The sequence below is a fragment of the Andrographis paniculata genome, unplaced genomic scaffold (assembly GCF_009805555.1).
Source record: "Andrographis paniculata isolate CXL003 unplaced genomic scaffold, ASM980555v1 Contig9END, whole genome shotgun sequence".
Taxonomy (NCBI): Eukaryota; Viridiplantae; Streptophyta; class Magnoliopsida; order Lamiales; family Acanthaceae; genus Andrographis; species Andrographis paniculata.
Genome location: NW_026137639.1, coordinates 4,846,607 through 4,861,534, shown reverse-complemented (window position 1 = coordinate 4,861,534; position 14,928 = coordinate 4,846,607). Strand labels below are relative to the sequence as shown.

Sequence of the window (14,928 nt, the reverse complement as noted above, 5' to 3'; positions counted from 1 at the left end):
TTCATTTATAATTTTTGGAGACAAATTGTTGTCTGATTTTTATAAAAATTATAAAAATAAATGATTGATCAATTATTTATTTATTTTATTCAAAAAAAATTATTTAATATATTTTATTTGTATAAAACTTACGTAATTTAGATCTTTATTTCGAACCAAACATCAATTTTGAACAAAGAGGGTGCTCATGCAAATTTTTAGAGTTTCACGCAATAAATAAAACATATATAAAACATAGGACGTTTTGTACATTTTTACTAAGCACAATGGACTATTATATAATTTATCTTATATGTTTAATTATTTACTAATTATAACCCTCATAAATTTATATCTACAGTGAAACTGACAAAATATCCGAAAGGGAGAAATTATAGCACTAGTAATAGAATAAGTGCCACGTTTCAGAAGGTATATAATAATAATAATAATAATAATAATAATAATAATGCAAGTGTGAAGTCGACATCTAACAGTTGCAAGGATTGTGTCCAAAAAAAATAAAGTAGCCCCTAGCCCTAGCCCGGGAACAGCTTATTGCACCAACCAACCAGTAGTAGTGTAGTGTAGTGCGTAATAATGGATAGTTGGAACGTTAGGTCAAGAAGATGAGCCAGAGGTCGTGCGGGCTGTGCTGTTCTGTTCTGTGGGATGTAAATGCCTGAAATCTAGGAAGACTGACTACACAGGTGACTTACAGATATATATGTATATATATGGATGGGTCATCTACAAATTAACATCAGTATTGGTCTAACATTCATGGACTTACCACCCATCTATTTATTCTTATTATTATTAATATTGCTCTTGCTACCTCTCAAAAACAGTCTTCTAACCCAAATAATAATAATTATAATACACAACAACAACAACAACTTACAGATTTCTATTTACTCATCATAATTCTACAAATGTTTTTTCCATTCAGAGAGCCAATTTCCAGACAAATGATAAAGCAATAATTGTATCATATGCAGCAACAGTGAGTTCAAATAATTAAATAAATATATATATGAGAGAAAGCACAGCATAGAAATTACCAAAAGATAAGGAAAAATAAAACAAAAGCTAATGTACCTTATTAGACCTGTGTTCTCTTTCTTTGGAGCTAATATATGTCATTTGTGAGCTTGTTTGTAGTGTGCATTAATGGTGGTGGCCTATGCGGAGAGAAACATTGCCTTGTGCACCATCAACAGCTCAAATTGTACAAGATTACTGATTTCACTAGCCCCCTTCGGATCCCACCACTCCTTCATGTTATTTAATGCTCCATTCCATTCCAGCACTCTTTTCACACTTGATATATAGATATCAATCACACCCAACCCAAAAAGCTATTCAACTATAGTAGGAAGTACCAGAACCCACTTAATTCCCTCCCATGGAACTCAGCAGGAGCCATTCTTGAACAGCAATGCCCACCAAGAATGGTCACAATTATATGTTCACAACATGTTCAGCAACATTCTTATTCTGTCTACAATTCCAATGAATTGTGAATTTGGCTGAATGGTATGGAATGGACCAACCTTACCTTACCTTACCTTGCTTTGCCTTACATTACAAGATAGATTCTCCTCTCTCTCTTTATATCTATATCAGGCGCCTGAGGCTCTCCATTAAAGAATCTGTATGCTCTGGTTTTCCTACCGAGATACGGACATAACCAGCCAACTCTTTCTTGCTGTAGTGGCGAATCATCACTCCCATTTTTGCAAGGTCTTCCTGTAAAACATAATTGTCCAAACAGAAAGAACCATGAGAAAAAAAGATGCCAGATCAAAGGAAAACAGTCTATGTATCCTAAAACACTCCCACAAACAAATGTATCCTAAAATCTAAGTGGCATAAGCACATAGTTCATGGCAGCCCTCATTGATAAGGCGGGCATTTGAACGAGGAAGTGCAACCAGTTTGCACGCCCATTAAAATAAAACTAACATTAAATAAAATAAAATAAAACAGATAACTTCAATTTAACATATAGTATAAGTGGAAAGCCAATACCTTCAATTTTTTAGCATCCATCCCAGATGTAACTTCACAAAGAATGAAATTTGAGTAGCTTGGAAATGGCTTTAGAAATGCTACTTCTTTCAAAAGCTTGAAGAGCCTCTCCCTTTCTTGAACCAACGCAACTTTTACTTTCTGGAAAAACATACATTCAAAAAACTTGCATGAAAGGGACTGCAACGGTCAATAAATTAAGTAAAGGCTAACCTTAATTACAATATTGATTCCACGAAGGGGATCAACAATTTCAGCCATGCACTTTCCCCGAATGTTTATAATAATTCCAGACCAAAAAAAAGGGGTGAATTTAGGATTGATTCCCCTCAATTATTTATGAAAGGTAAAATCAAAGAACCTTGACAAACTTTCCCACATTTCATTTAATTTTATAGAACCATTATCAACATCATATCAAGTCTGGGATTTAAAATTGTGAACACTATATTTGATGGAAGAGAATTGTACTTCAGCTGGAAGACGGTATTAGTGAGCTGCTGCTCTAGGTACCTCTAGGTAATCAGAGTTCTGTAATGCAGCACATGCTGCAATCTCAGCAGCAACAGACACATTATATGGTTGTTTTGCTCTCCATAAATATTCAATGATACTCAGAGGAAATGCCCCATACCCAACCCGAAGCCCAGCTAAACCTGAAATGCCAGAATATAAAGTTTAAGAGTAGTATGTATATATATATATATATATTAAACCTTAAAAGATCTATACCCATCATCCATGCATATTATAGTTAAGCCAGCCTCCAGAAAAAAGAAAACAATAGCAAAACAATGAATAAAGCAAAGCATTGGTCTAATTTTGGCAAAGTTATATAGCATAGTTTGCATAAACATTTCAACTTCACTGATGTGTATGGGCAAGTGTGCACTTTCAATATGTAAGAACATTTGATATAAAACAAACTACCAAACCTCCAAAGGTTTCAAAATAAAACAAGGTGCAATTCCTAGCAAATGAGGCAACTCGAAAATGGTGTTTCATCTCCTACACTTACGAATTTCAAGATTAATTAAAAGCATATAATGATACAATCTATGCTTAGCACCTAAAAGAATAAAGTAAAAGAATACCGGCTCTTTTGCTGAAAGTACGAAGAACGATTAGATTTTCAAACTTCTTCACCCATTTCATTTTGGACTCAATTCCAGAAAATTCAATGTATGCTTCATCCAGCACAACCAATATTGGCAGATTAAGTATTTGGAGAAGAGTTTCACCATCTATTATGCTGCCAAACAAAAGAACAGAACATATTAAACGAAGTCCTTAAAGATATGACATAAAATTTTGCTTCTAACAAGTAAAAATGAACAAATACTGCAGCAACAATATTGGTGAAGTACAACTTTTAACTCTGCAACAAAATTACATACGAAGATAAATCCAAGACATATTACCTTCCATCTGGATTATTAGGCGAGGTTAGGAATATACATTTTGGCCTTTCCTGCTCAACAACTTCAACAATCCGTTTTACATCCAAGCTGAAGTCTGATTTCCGGGGTACTGCCAAATGGTTGCATTTTGAAAGAATTTAAAGATGGTGGCAAGATTAATAGACCTCTTTGTGGAATATACACCAACAAGGGTGTGTTTATTTGTGGGGTTTTGGGTTGGGTTTGGGTATTGAATAGTAAAAGTTTGAATTGAAATGGTTGTTTGATGTGATATAAATGTATTGATGAGATGTGTTGAATGTAAAATTAAATTTTAGTGTAATATAATAAATGAAAAATATGTGTTTGATTTTATGTTTTTGGGGAAAAAAATTTGAGAATAGTAAAACCCACCAAAACCCCCACAAACAAGCACACCCTAAAGTTAGATATACATGACACAATCTGGAATAAAGCATAATTACCCATTAAATAACAGCATAAAGAATAGCTGAGGTTAAATTTTCACAAAGATTAAAATGATGAACAAAATAACTGCGAATAAATCTCCATGCAAAAGTCAAGAGAAATGACAAATATAAGAAGGAATGAACCTTTAACAACAAGTGCAGCATTAACATTTGCATCAAACTCATACATGGTGAAGGTTGGTGGGCAGTCCAATATTTTGTCACCAGGTTCTAACACACATCTGCAGTGACGATGAATTCAAGCATACAAAAACTGATAAATGTAGCAGGCAGAGATATGTTCTGTGAAGGATCATGCTACAAACCGCATAATCAAATCAATCAGTTCATCTGCACCACAGCCAGCTAGAATATAATCAGATTCCAGGCCAGAATCTTCAGCAAGCGCAGCTCGCAACCTGCGGCTTTCAGGGTCAGGATATATATATGGGAACCTCATGGAGCCCAATGCCTCAGAAACCTATATTAAATTCAGGAGGCAAAAAATAAAAACAAGCATGGAGAATAACGCCACCAAAACAGTGGACAAACAGATAATCCAGTCAAGTTTTCTATAACTAGAAATCAAATAAGGAACACTGGCCTTACCTCTGGTGGCGGCCCATATGGGTTTTCATTGGCATCAAGTTTTACTATATCCTCAGGCTTCCTACCAAGGCGAGTGGACAACACCTGTAAATAGACCTCAAACTTTACAATAGCCCATAGGGATTGCATTCATCCAGCTGGACAGAAATTTCAACTACAAAGGTAAACAAAATCTAAACAAATGGAGGTAAGAATAGCAATACATATATCAAGTACCGATTCAGACTGATTTAGATTTAGTTGTTAAGGTATGGATAGTCTCAAGAGTTTCCTGGATTATTATTTCAATAATCATAATAAGGAAAATTACATAAGGGAATTCAGAAACAATGATGAATTGACAGTTTTATTGGTTCCATCAGTTGGTCCTAATTACATTGAGTGCAGAATAAGTCACTACAATTTTTCTTTTTCAATAATTGCATTTTGATTAATGCTAAAATTGCATCATATTAAAATATTTCTGCTGCTTTTCTCAAAAGTTCATTTTCTTTTATTCTTCTTATTTTTCTTAGGGCATAACTTGGTCAAAACATATACATGGTTTGTATTTGAATGCTGCTGATGATATTCCAAGCATACCAATTTATAAAATAAACAGAATGCATCATATACTGCTGAACTATGTAAAGCAAGCAATAATACAAATCAATATGAAGGAGATTAAACAGTAACCTCAAAAGGTAAGATTGGCTGATAAGGAGATAATTTACGGAGATGCGGCCGAATAAATGAGTCCCCAGTCACCGCAGAGCCACGCTGCTGTTGAGTGTCATCTTTTGTCGGAACTGCAGAGACCGAGCTGGAGGCGGAGGATGGAGTCATACAGGTAGCACTACCGAGTCTCAACGAACAACAATTGGTACCAAATTTTGGTTTTTCCCCGAGAACTGACGGATTGTTGCATAACAGTTTGATAACACCCATATAGAATCAATTCCCCCAGCCTGATGAAAAAATTGTGAAGATTTCAGATTATTTCTAGTTCTAGTTGATAGCCTTCACTTCAAATCAATTACAATACAGATTTGGCCGCGTTTAACACCTCTTATCATCCATTTTCTACTTAAATCAGAAATTTCAAAGGACAATTCAATGAGCATCTAAATCCAGCGCACGCAAAAAGCAATCATTGACCGCACGCATTGATTCAACCCTGACAGCGGGTAATTAGTAATAGAAAAACGCGCAATCGCCGCCACAAAATTCAATCGTTTTCCGGATTCAGAATGCAGAAAGACTGCGATGTAATTCAAGAATTAAACGCAGATCTATCGCCCACGCAGATCATAAAAACAGCGAAACAATTATCAGAGCAAACAAATCAAAATCAGTAAAAGGTGGAGAGCTTTTCCAAACAGTAAGCACAAGAACTGGACAGCAGCCAACCTGAAAATATGCAGAGAAAATCGCAAAAATTAATTTTCTGAAACAGAGGAGCGTGGGGAATCGAAAGAGTCGAAGATATCGAACGACTACATAGAATGGACAAGGGCTTTGTGGTAAATACGTATCTTCTTAGGGCGCACTGTAAGCACCTAGGCCCTCGTTTTCATTTTTTCTATGTTATTTTTTTTAAAAAAATTATAAATATTATTTTGAAAAAAAATTAATTTATATTTTTTATTTTAATTAAATTAATATTAATTATAATATATTTTTAATTAATTACTAATTATCTCGTTTTTAATTATCATATTTACAGTAAAAAATAATATAGCAGGGGCTAAAGAAATATAATTTAAGAGAATTAATTTTATATTTAAAAAAAATAATAATAATGAGACAGTAACGTCAATGTTGCTACAAAGGAACACAATATTAATTTATAAATACAGTAATAAAATATTTTTATTATTTGTGTTCAATATTTTAATTATTTAATAATAATATTTTTAATTAAATTATATATGATTCCTTGTAATAAATTAAAAGAATTAATTCATTTTTTAACCAACATTCATAAATTAATAATAATAATAATAATAATAATAATAATAATAATAATAATAAGTTTGAGATTCTAATAAGTTATAATTAATAAATTAAATCACATTTATAGACATAAAGAAAATATTAATATTGGAATTTCATAAAAATATAATAATTATTTTAAGAAAGCACAATATGATTATGAAGAATACAGTAATGATATTTTAAAAATACACAAATTACTTCAAAATAATATAATAATAATTTTAAAAGGCATAATAATAAATTATAGTAATAATATGAAAATAATAAAAAATATATTAAAATATATTAAGATTTAAAATCAATTATTTCATGAGAACACAACATTAATTATGAGATAAAACAACAATAATATTTAAATAGCACAAAATTTATTTTAATAGAAAAGAAGTAATTAGACCCGGCAATTGGTCAATTGTATCTAGTTATATATTTTAAATAGGTGAAATCAATCAATCATAACCCTGACCTGAACTCATATATATAATTAAATCAAAACTCTTGACCAAACTTAATTATCTCATGCCGGTTATCGTCATGTTAGTTTTCACGAGTTATATAGTAATAATAAAATAGACTTTCTCCATCAGCCATATTTAGCTCATTTAGGCTCAACATGAGAAATAAAAAATATATATATATTATTAAAAAAAAGTAAAAAAGTAATTAAGAATATTTTTGAAATTTTAGTTAGTAATTAAAAAAAAATGAAGATATACAATGTAATAAAATTGGTAAATAAGTACGGAATAAAGAGTAATTATCAAATATAGATTTTTTACTTTTCAAAATATAATAATTAAGTAAATTTAACGGACGAAGAATTAAAATAAGAATAAATTTGACAGAACAAAATAGTATTAAAATAAAATTTTCTCTAAGCGTCCAAAACTAGTGATAAGTGAAGTAGTACTTAGGTAATGCTAATTAACAATACAAAATTACAGTAATAGTTTATAAATAATAATAATAAATAGGTAAAATTGCTTATAACTTCCATGTGATTTTAAAATTCAGACCTTACAAATAAGGTCCGAGGATTATTTTGAATTTGGAATTGTCATTATTTTCATTTGCGTAAAATCTCCCAGTACTTTAAAAATCGGTACCCCTTATACTTTAAAAAACGTTGCATGAAACCCCCACAAATTTTCTATCTATATGTTTTGCATGGCAGGGGGTTTTATACAATATTTTTGAAAATATAAGTGAGCGTCATACAATTTTTTAAATAAAATGGGAATTTATGCTAAGTTTCGAAACCGCAAAGTAGTTTCATGCAACATTTTTTAAAGTATAAGGGGCGTCATGCAATTTTTAAAATAGAGGAAAAATTTACGCCGAGTTTCGAAACCACATGAGAGTTATGGACAATTTTGCTTAATAAATATTATAACTAATTAGAGTAACACAGTTGAGAGCATAATAGAAAAAACACAATAATTATTTTTGAATATCACAAAAATAATTTCAAAAGAAAACAATAATAAGTTCGAACAACACAATAGTAATAAAGTGTATTACAATAATTTTCTTTTTAATCATTCCAAATTGACATGAACAGCATCGTCCACCTTCCAAATCGATTTTGTTCCGAAATCTTTGTAAATGCGAGTCAATGGTGTGTTTCACCCATGACTGAAAAAAGTCTTAAAAATACCAAGATGTACACATATTCTTCCTAAGCATTTTAGCACAGTTAAGCACACAAAACAATTTGTGTTCTTTTAAGGGTTTTATGTCAGATTTTTATTATTTAATTTTTTTTTCTTCAAAAATATCAAATCAAACATTTACTTTTCTTTTTTATTTTATACTTAAAAATTTATTTTATAATCAAAACATCGTATCAATATATATTTATATCATATCAAATAACTATTCAAATTAACTTTTTACTATTCAAAAATCTAAAGTCAAAACTCCAAACCCACAAACAAATGCACCCGTACCGGATTTATGTATTTATGTTGTAGTATATGTATCTATATAAAGACAGAGAGAGGAAGACATAATAGGGCTCAAGTATCAACTTTCAACATAATCTTACAAGTAAATACTTCTAAACATTAATTAATTACTGCATTCCATAGTTCTTTCCATTTCTTTATCTTAAAATATTGTCTCATCCTCTTAGATATTTTAGGGTATTTTTCTTTAGCTAAGTTTCTTCAAAATTTACTATTTGAACTCTATATTTTTCGAAAAAAATATTTTTCATCTTATAAAACATCGATCAAACATTAATTTTATACTAAACTCAAACCATTTTTTTTTTTTCAAACTCATCAAAGAAAGGTTCAGTGCCTTGCCTATCACAAAAAGTGTTTAGGCATATATATATATATGTATGAGATGAATACATAACAACTATACACATATATATGATGAGATATAAAAACTATTAATAGAAATAAGATCTGGGAATTTGCAACCAATCTTGAAAGAAGTTTGTCTTGAAATGTCGGAGGGTAGCACAGGGGACTTAAGTTTGTCTTGAAATGTCTGCAGAATAAATCATGTTCTATTAGTTTAAATTCAGAAAGTTTCTCAGGGGTGATATATTCCCATATCTTTTCTAATGCTTTCCGTATCTTCAAATTGGTTTCACCATCAAGATTTGCCGTCTACAAAAATAAATAAATAAAAAGGAAAAAAAAGAAAAAAAAAAAAAAAAAAAAAGAAAAAGGTGCCATTTCGATGATATGGAGGACTCAACCTAAAAAAGATTGAGATTTGATCTCTTAACATACATAAAACAAGAAAAATGAAATTTAAAATTTATAATAATAATTAAATAAGGCATAAGATCATTGAATCCATTGGTATCAAAAGTTATGGACCTCTTTTTTAGTACTTAATAAAGGATATATTGCAGTAGGACATAGGAAAAAAAACTCAATGTAGCAGACACCATCAAGGTTCGTGCCGCCAAGGAATAGCAAATCAGCCCGAAAAAAACCATCCTGCCTCACCTGAGACTAAACAAATAGTCACCTATCAGAACTTCAGGCTTAATAATAAAAAACAAGAAAAGGTAGTCATATGCATAAATCACATAAAAAAGTTCATAAGTAGTTTCACGAGCATTATGGCTTTGTTAGGTTACCTGCATCCTTACAATCAAAATTCTGCTTAGTCATCATAAACATATATTCAATCTAGACTGATAAAGCATCCACCGCATGTTCATTAGTTTAATTCATACTCCCTCCGTCCGCTATAATTATGCCAGGTTTCCTTTTTTGATTGTCCACTAAACATATGCACAATTCATTTATAGTAAACAACTTTATTCACCTACAACTTTATTACTTTTACTTTAACAAATAATAACCAATTTGTCACTACTTTTTCTACTTCTCACATCACCATTTTATCAATATTTCAATAAACTTCCTTATAATATCCGACTTTACTTTTATCTACTTCACTTTTATATTAAAATGTCATTATTTCTTAGCCTCCGTACCTACACAATGCGGCATAAGCATCATGGACAAAAGGAGTATTAGCTAGCACCAACAGACTACAACAATATGAGGTTCTAAATTAATGTACTAGATACTAGGTTGGTTTTGTGCAAGAAGAGACTGAGCACATAATATTTTGAAATTGCCTTATCCCTCTCCACCCCCAAGGCCCCCAACTGTTTGTTCTAGTAATTTATAACTGCTATAGATCAGTGCTAATTTAACATAAGTGTGTGGTTCTTCTAGGGTGACTAGAGCTGTTAAACGGCTTGAGTACATGTTGTTTAAACTCGACTCAAACATGTTATCGGTATAGGTTCGGTTCAACTTATATAGGGTTCGAGCTAAAGTGGTGGTTGAAGTTCGGCTCGCTAGGCTCGACTTCAAGTTTAAGCTCAGATCTCAAAGCTCGAACTCAAGTTCGAGTTCGAATCGAATTTTAAATATATATTATATATCTTTAGTACGTAAATTAAATAAATCTAGTTATATTAACAAAGTTCACTAATAATTGCAAGTTTTGATACAAAGATTAACATATATTATATCAATACATAAAATAATACAAAGACACCATCTCAATCAAACTTTGGCTCATTTACAAATTAATAATTCTCGAGCTCGAACCGTCTATATTTATAAACGAATCTTTATAAACAAGTTGTGTCAGCTTTTGAAGAGCCAGGTCAAGCTTGGCTCTCAAGCTACCCGGTTCATTGTCATTTGCCTCACTTTTGTGCATTAGTTTATAGACCTACAATCACTACATCCAGTAATTTCAGACATGCCAATAATATAATAACTAGGAGATAGTTGACAACTTTCGCTAAGATAGCCAGTATAGACATATGTCATGCATCACAAGACTTTTGATCTACGCTAAACAAGAGCATGAAGCATATCTGGCAAAAGGAAAATAAAACTTGCCAACTTACTTTGACTATATCTCCAACCTGCAGTTTCTTCCAAGGACAATATACCCACGTCTGATCTTGCAACACTTCTACAATGGAATTATTGATTGATGTATCATTTTGACGACGTTTCTTCCATGTATAAAATAATACAAAGAAAAAAAGGGTGAGAATGTTTAAGTTTGCATGTTTCATTTGTACAGGAAATAAGCTAATACTCACCCAGTCCTCCCATGCTTCTTTTATGAGAGATACAAGAAGCACCAATGTCAATGGAAGCACATTTGTAATTGGACTTACAGGGGCTGCTTGAAATATGAATTTAATCAAATCCAAGGCATATAGCATCGAAGAGGAAAGCAAGAAAATAGCTAGTAAACTCCCACATTTCTTCAATATAGAGTTAACTCCCACATTTCTTCAATATAGAGTTCATATATGATTGATATTAAATAAGTCAATAAACGAGAAACTGATGCTCTGAAAGCCGAAAAGATGAAGCGTGCGTAGTCAACTAGATAGAACACACAGAATAAGCGCATACATACATACATACAAAAAAATTCATTTTCAGTCGCCCCAAGCATCCTTAAAGAAACTAATACATAACAACTTTACTGTTTAGTTTGAGGTCAATTTTCTCCTAAATTTCAAACTTTATGACTAGACAGTCACTACAGAAACAGAATACATGGAATTTGAAGTTGTTTCGACTGAATGTTCAAGACAGATAAATTTCCCTAAAGACATAATCTTAATGGCTATTTCCCTGGTAGGATTAAAGTTCTATAGGTCAATTTATTCATGTTGCTGCTTGATTCAGAGCAAATAATTCAGGATTCCCTATAGCCCAATTTCAGCAACCTTGTTCTACCAAACAATTTATGAATTAATATAAACAGCCAGAGTGGTTCAAGCCTCAGCAGATCAATGGTATTATAGTAACATACCTTACATGGGTGCAAGACAAGATCGAGATCATGAGAAAATATAGGTTAGTCACCCGCCTGAACTGTCAATGTAAATTAAACGGGAGTAAATCAGGCAAAACCACATAGAGAGAAGAAAGCAAACAAACTGAAAGAGCAGAACACAAAGCCAGAAGTACATAAATTAGATTTCCTACTACTGTCATCTACAAGATGTAATCAAGGAAGGCCCTTGTCAAACAGCTTACTAAGTCAAAGAAATGCATTCTCATACAAAATTCTGAGACAAAATTGCAGTCACACTACTCCAAGGAATGGTTAATGTCACACTCTGTTCATTAATAATGCTTGTGACTTGAGATAAAAACTTCTCCATTACACTAATTGATATAACTATTCAGCTGCTAAAATAATAAACAAAAGCAAGAATAAAAGGGCTGCTCAAAAGAAAGGCTACTGAAGAGAAAGGAAATCCAAATACATGTTTGATACTTTCAAGTAAATGGAATTCGAGGTATTGATTGGGTTGTAGAAGTTATTATTCTTTGTAGGGTAAGGCAATTATTTGTTCCAATGAGAGTAAACTCACACTCACAGGCCCAAATTAAAATGGTTACACTAAAATGTTTTAAATGTTCTTAGCATCACCATTGATCCCTCGCATGCTAGTCGGAGCTTCCCCATTGGCCATTTCTTTTCCATGCAGTTCCGAGGGCAATTCTAAACCCTGTAATATTAATCTCTTTAAGCAGCTCCTCCAAGATTCCTCCCATCGTGCTCTAAGGTCATCCTCTTTGAGTTCCTCCACTAATTCCTCAATTACTTAAATGAAAACTCACTCCGTCTAGGTTCTTGAGAATGTTTTCAATCATTTGCACCATCTATGGTTAAACAACCCTGTCCCAAGACACAGAGAAACTTCTCCAGTTGGGGACAGAGAAAGTGAGAGATCCCAACTTTCACATAAATTGTGTTTGAACATTTTGATGGATTCTATACTTATTGCAACACAGCCATTAGTTTAATCTCGACATAGATTCCAACACAGTTTTCATCGAGCAATAATATAATATCAAAAGAATTTGTAGTAACTTATAACAAAAATTTTCATCGTACAAATACAACAACAAAAGAATTACCTATTCAAATAGCCCCTTGGGTAGAAACGTAAAGACGTCATACTTTGTCGTGGACACAGAATTGCCCTGAAAGGTATATAATGCTAATTACACCACCAGCTAGATAAGTTCTTTATCTTATTTACAAGAGATTCCATATTGTTCAGGCATCTAAGATGGAAAATATTAGAGGGTTTCACAATTTGTTCAAAGTGTTTAAGGTAGGGAAGATATATATAATCATCTCAGTTGATTGTCCAGGAAGAAAGATAATACGCCTCTATCACAAAATACTCGGACAAAATAAGATGCTTGAAATCAAATTCCAGGGTATCCCTTTTCTTTGCTTTTATTTTCTTTTTCTTTTTCTTTTATTTATTTATTTTTGAGACAATTCCACATAACCAGTGCATATAAGCCGATCACTACATTCATAAGTCATACTCTCAATCGCAAGATAAGATACCATACACATAAACTCTGACTAATGAGAGACCATTTCATGTTCAGATCACTTCTATATATTCATTATAAATATGAGCTGCAAACACTACATAAATTATAGCAGTCAATAAAAGTGTTTTTGCAGTGACATATTCAATGCAATAGCAGAGTTTTTCTACTACACATTCTTTCATTAATGTTCTTTTAACATTTCTCTGTTTTTTCCGAAATTAAAACTATTAGCAATAAAAAACGAATAAAGAGGACCTACAGTCAGACAGTACATCGAGAAGGTATATTAAAAAATACCACCAAATTAGAGTATCCCCAATAACGAGTTTACCAACTTCCATGCTATATGTGGGCAAATATTGAAGAAGGATGATGATTCACATCTTAATCTGTCCAGACCCCAAAGTTTAAATCTACGTAAGTAGTAAGAATGGTATTGATGACAACCTAAAAATTGGTTTGAAACCTCCATAATGTAGAGAAATTGTCAAATAAAACCACCAATTTAGATATCTACTCCTCGATATAAATATATAGAAGGATACCAGAATGCCATAAGACACATTGAAGACACAACAAAGCTAATCAAAGATAGATATATATATATATATATATGTATCTACAACACAATATTGTGAAAGCAAATCAAAATGTACCTAAACAAACAAATCAACGCAAAAAAACGCAGGTAATGATCGAAGTATGACGGAGAAACCTTGAATTTCGCGATGGCATTGGCCTCACGATCATTGCAAAACACCGTCCTATGACCTGGCGCCTGCGGCTGAACATTTCCGAGACGAACCGTTCGAGACGACGAAATGCGCTCTACCAATGGCGCCCCGTCGCCGCCGCCTCTAAATCGCTTCCATGTGGCCATTCTCACCCAAAACTCCTCCGATCGAACACGACCAAAATGCGGGAAAACCCTGTATATATTAGATATCTGCTGCTACTGCTTAATTCCGCCGAGAAAATATATATATATATATATTGCGTGTTTATGCGAATTATACGACGATTGATGAATGTCAAAATTTTGAACACTGCAAAAAAGCTGGTGATGGCAATGTGTGATCGTTGGGAATGGGAATGGAGGGAGGGGCTCTTGAGTTCTCGTTTAAGACGTGCATTTGGACCTGCGAGGAAATCTGAGTTCCAGCCACGCGCTGGGGAGCGCGTTATTGGCTATAACGGGTTAGAATCGTGTTATTGGTCAGCTGAGTGGACACGTGTCGTTATAAGAATGAACGATTAAAAAACAGTTGAATTTTGGAAAGTTTGTCCTACGGCTTACGTGCGGGTGGACTGATGGTGACGGGGCAGTTTCTTTTGACCTGAATGCCCAATTTGATTCCCCGCGGGAGATGATCGCCCCTTATAAATTGAATCCAAGGGTCAACTAAGTAACCGATTCAATCCTCCCTTAGGGCTGTATGTTTCAAGAATTTGACAGAATTTTATGGAATTTGGATTTTGAAATCCCATGAAATCTATGTTTAGTTAAAAAAAGAATAATAGAATTTAAAATGATGAGATTTTAAAACATGGTTAAAAATCCTACAAATTAGG

The 14,928-nt window shown here is 32.6% G+C and overlaps 2 protein-coding genes across 2 annotated transcripts; both read right to left on the bottom strand.

Moving 5' to 3' along the window:
* Positions 1 to 905: 905 nt before the first annotated feature.
* LOC127244248 (histidinol-phosphate aminotransferase, chloroplastic-like) lies at positions 906 to 5,999 on the bottom strand. The gene is made up of 10 exons (XM_051264694.1): positions 5,882 to 5,999; positions 5,168 to 5,439; positions 4,493 to 4,576; positions 4,210 to 4,364; positions 4,028 to 4,125; positions 3,435 to 3,543; positions 3,108 to 3,265; positions 2,527 to 2,669; positions 2,014 to 2,154; positions 906 to 1,731 (listed from the first exon to the last, which is right to left on the bottom strand). The coding sequence occupies exons 2-10, from the start codon at positions 5,417 to 5,419 to the stop codon at positions 1,600 to 1,602; spliced, it is 1,272 nt and encodes a 423-aa protein (XP_051120651.1). The 5' UTR covers positions 5,420 to 5,439; positions 5,882 to 5,999; the 3' UTR covers positions 906 to 1,599.
* A 4,666-nt stretch (positions 6,000 to 10,665) lies between these two features.
* Positions 10,666 to 14,426, bottom strand: LOC127244332 (phospholipid-transporting ATPase 3-like). Its single transcript, XM_051264818.1, has 4 exons — positions 14,072 to 14,426; positions 11,804 to 11,865; positions 11,076 to 11,158; positions 10,666 to 10,985 (listed from the first exon to the last, which is right to left on the bottom strand). The coding sequence occupies exons 1-4, from the start codon at positions 14,234 to 14,236 to the stop codon at positions 10,969 to 10,971; spliced, it is 327 nt and encodes a 108-aa protein (XP_051120775.1). The 5' UTR covers positions 14,237 to 14,426; the 3' UTR covers positions 10,666 to 10,968.
* Between the last annotated feature and the right edge of the window lie 502 nt (positions 14,427 to 14,928).

Coding starts and splice junctions, on each gene's coding strand:
- LOC127244248 (XM_051264694.1), bottom strand. CDS start 5,419: ATGGGTGTTATCAAACTGTTATGCAACAATCCGTCAGTTCTCGGGGAA. Junction 4,126..4,209: donor CTGATTGATTTGATTATGCG/GTTTGTAGCATG, acceptor TCGTCACTGCAG/ATGTGTGTTAGAACCTGGTG. Junction 2,670..3,107: donor TACTTTCAGCAAAAGAGCCG/GTATTCTTTTAC, acceptor CTGGCATTTCAG/GTTTAGCTGGGCTTCGGGTT.
- LOC127244332 (XM_051264818.1), bottom strand. CDS start 14,236: ATGGCCACATGGAAGCGATTTAGAGGCGGCGGCGACGGGGCGCCATTG. Junction 11,866..14,071: donor ATGCCATCGCGAAATTCAAG/GTTTCTCCGTCA, acceptor TTACATTGACAG/TTCAGGCGGGTGACTAACCT. Junction 11,159..11,803: donor TTGTCTTGCACCCATGTAAG/GTATGTTACTAT, acceptor TATTTCAAGCAG/CCCCTGTAAGTCCAATTACA.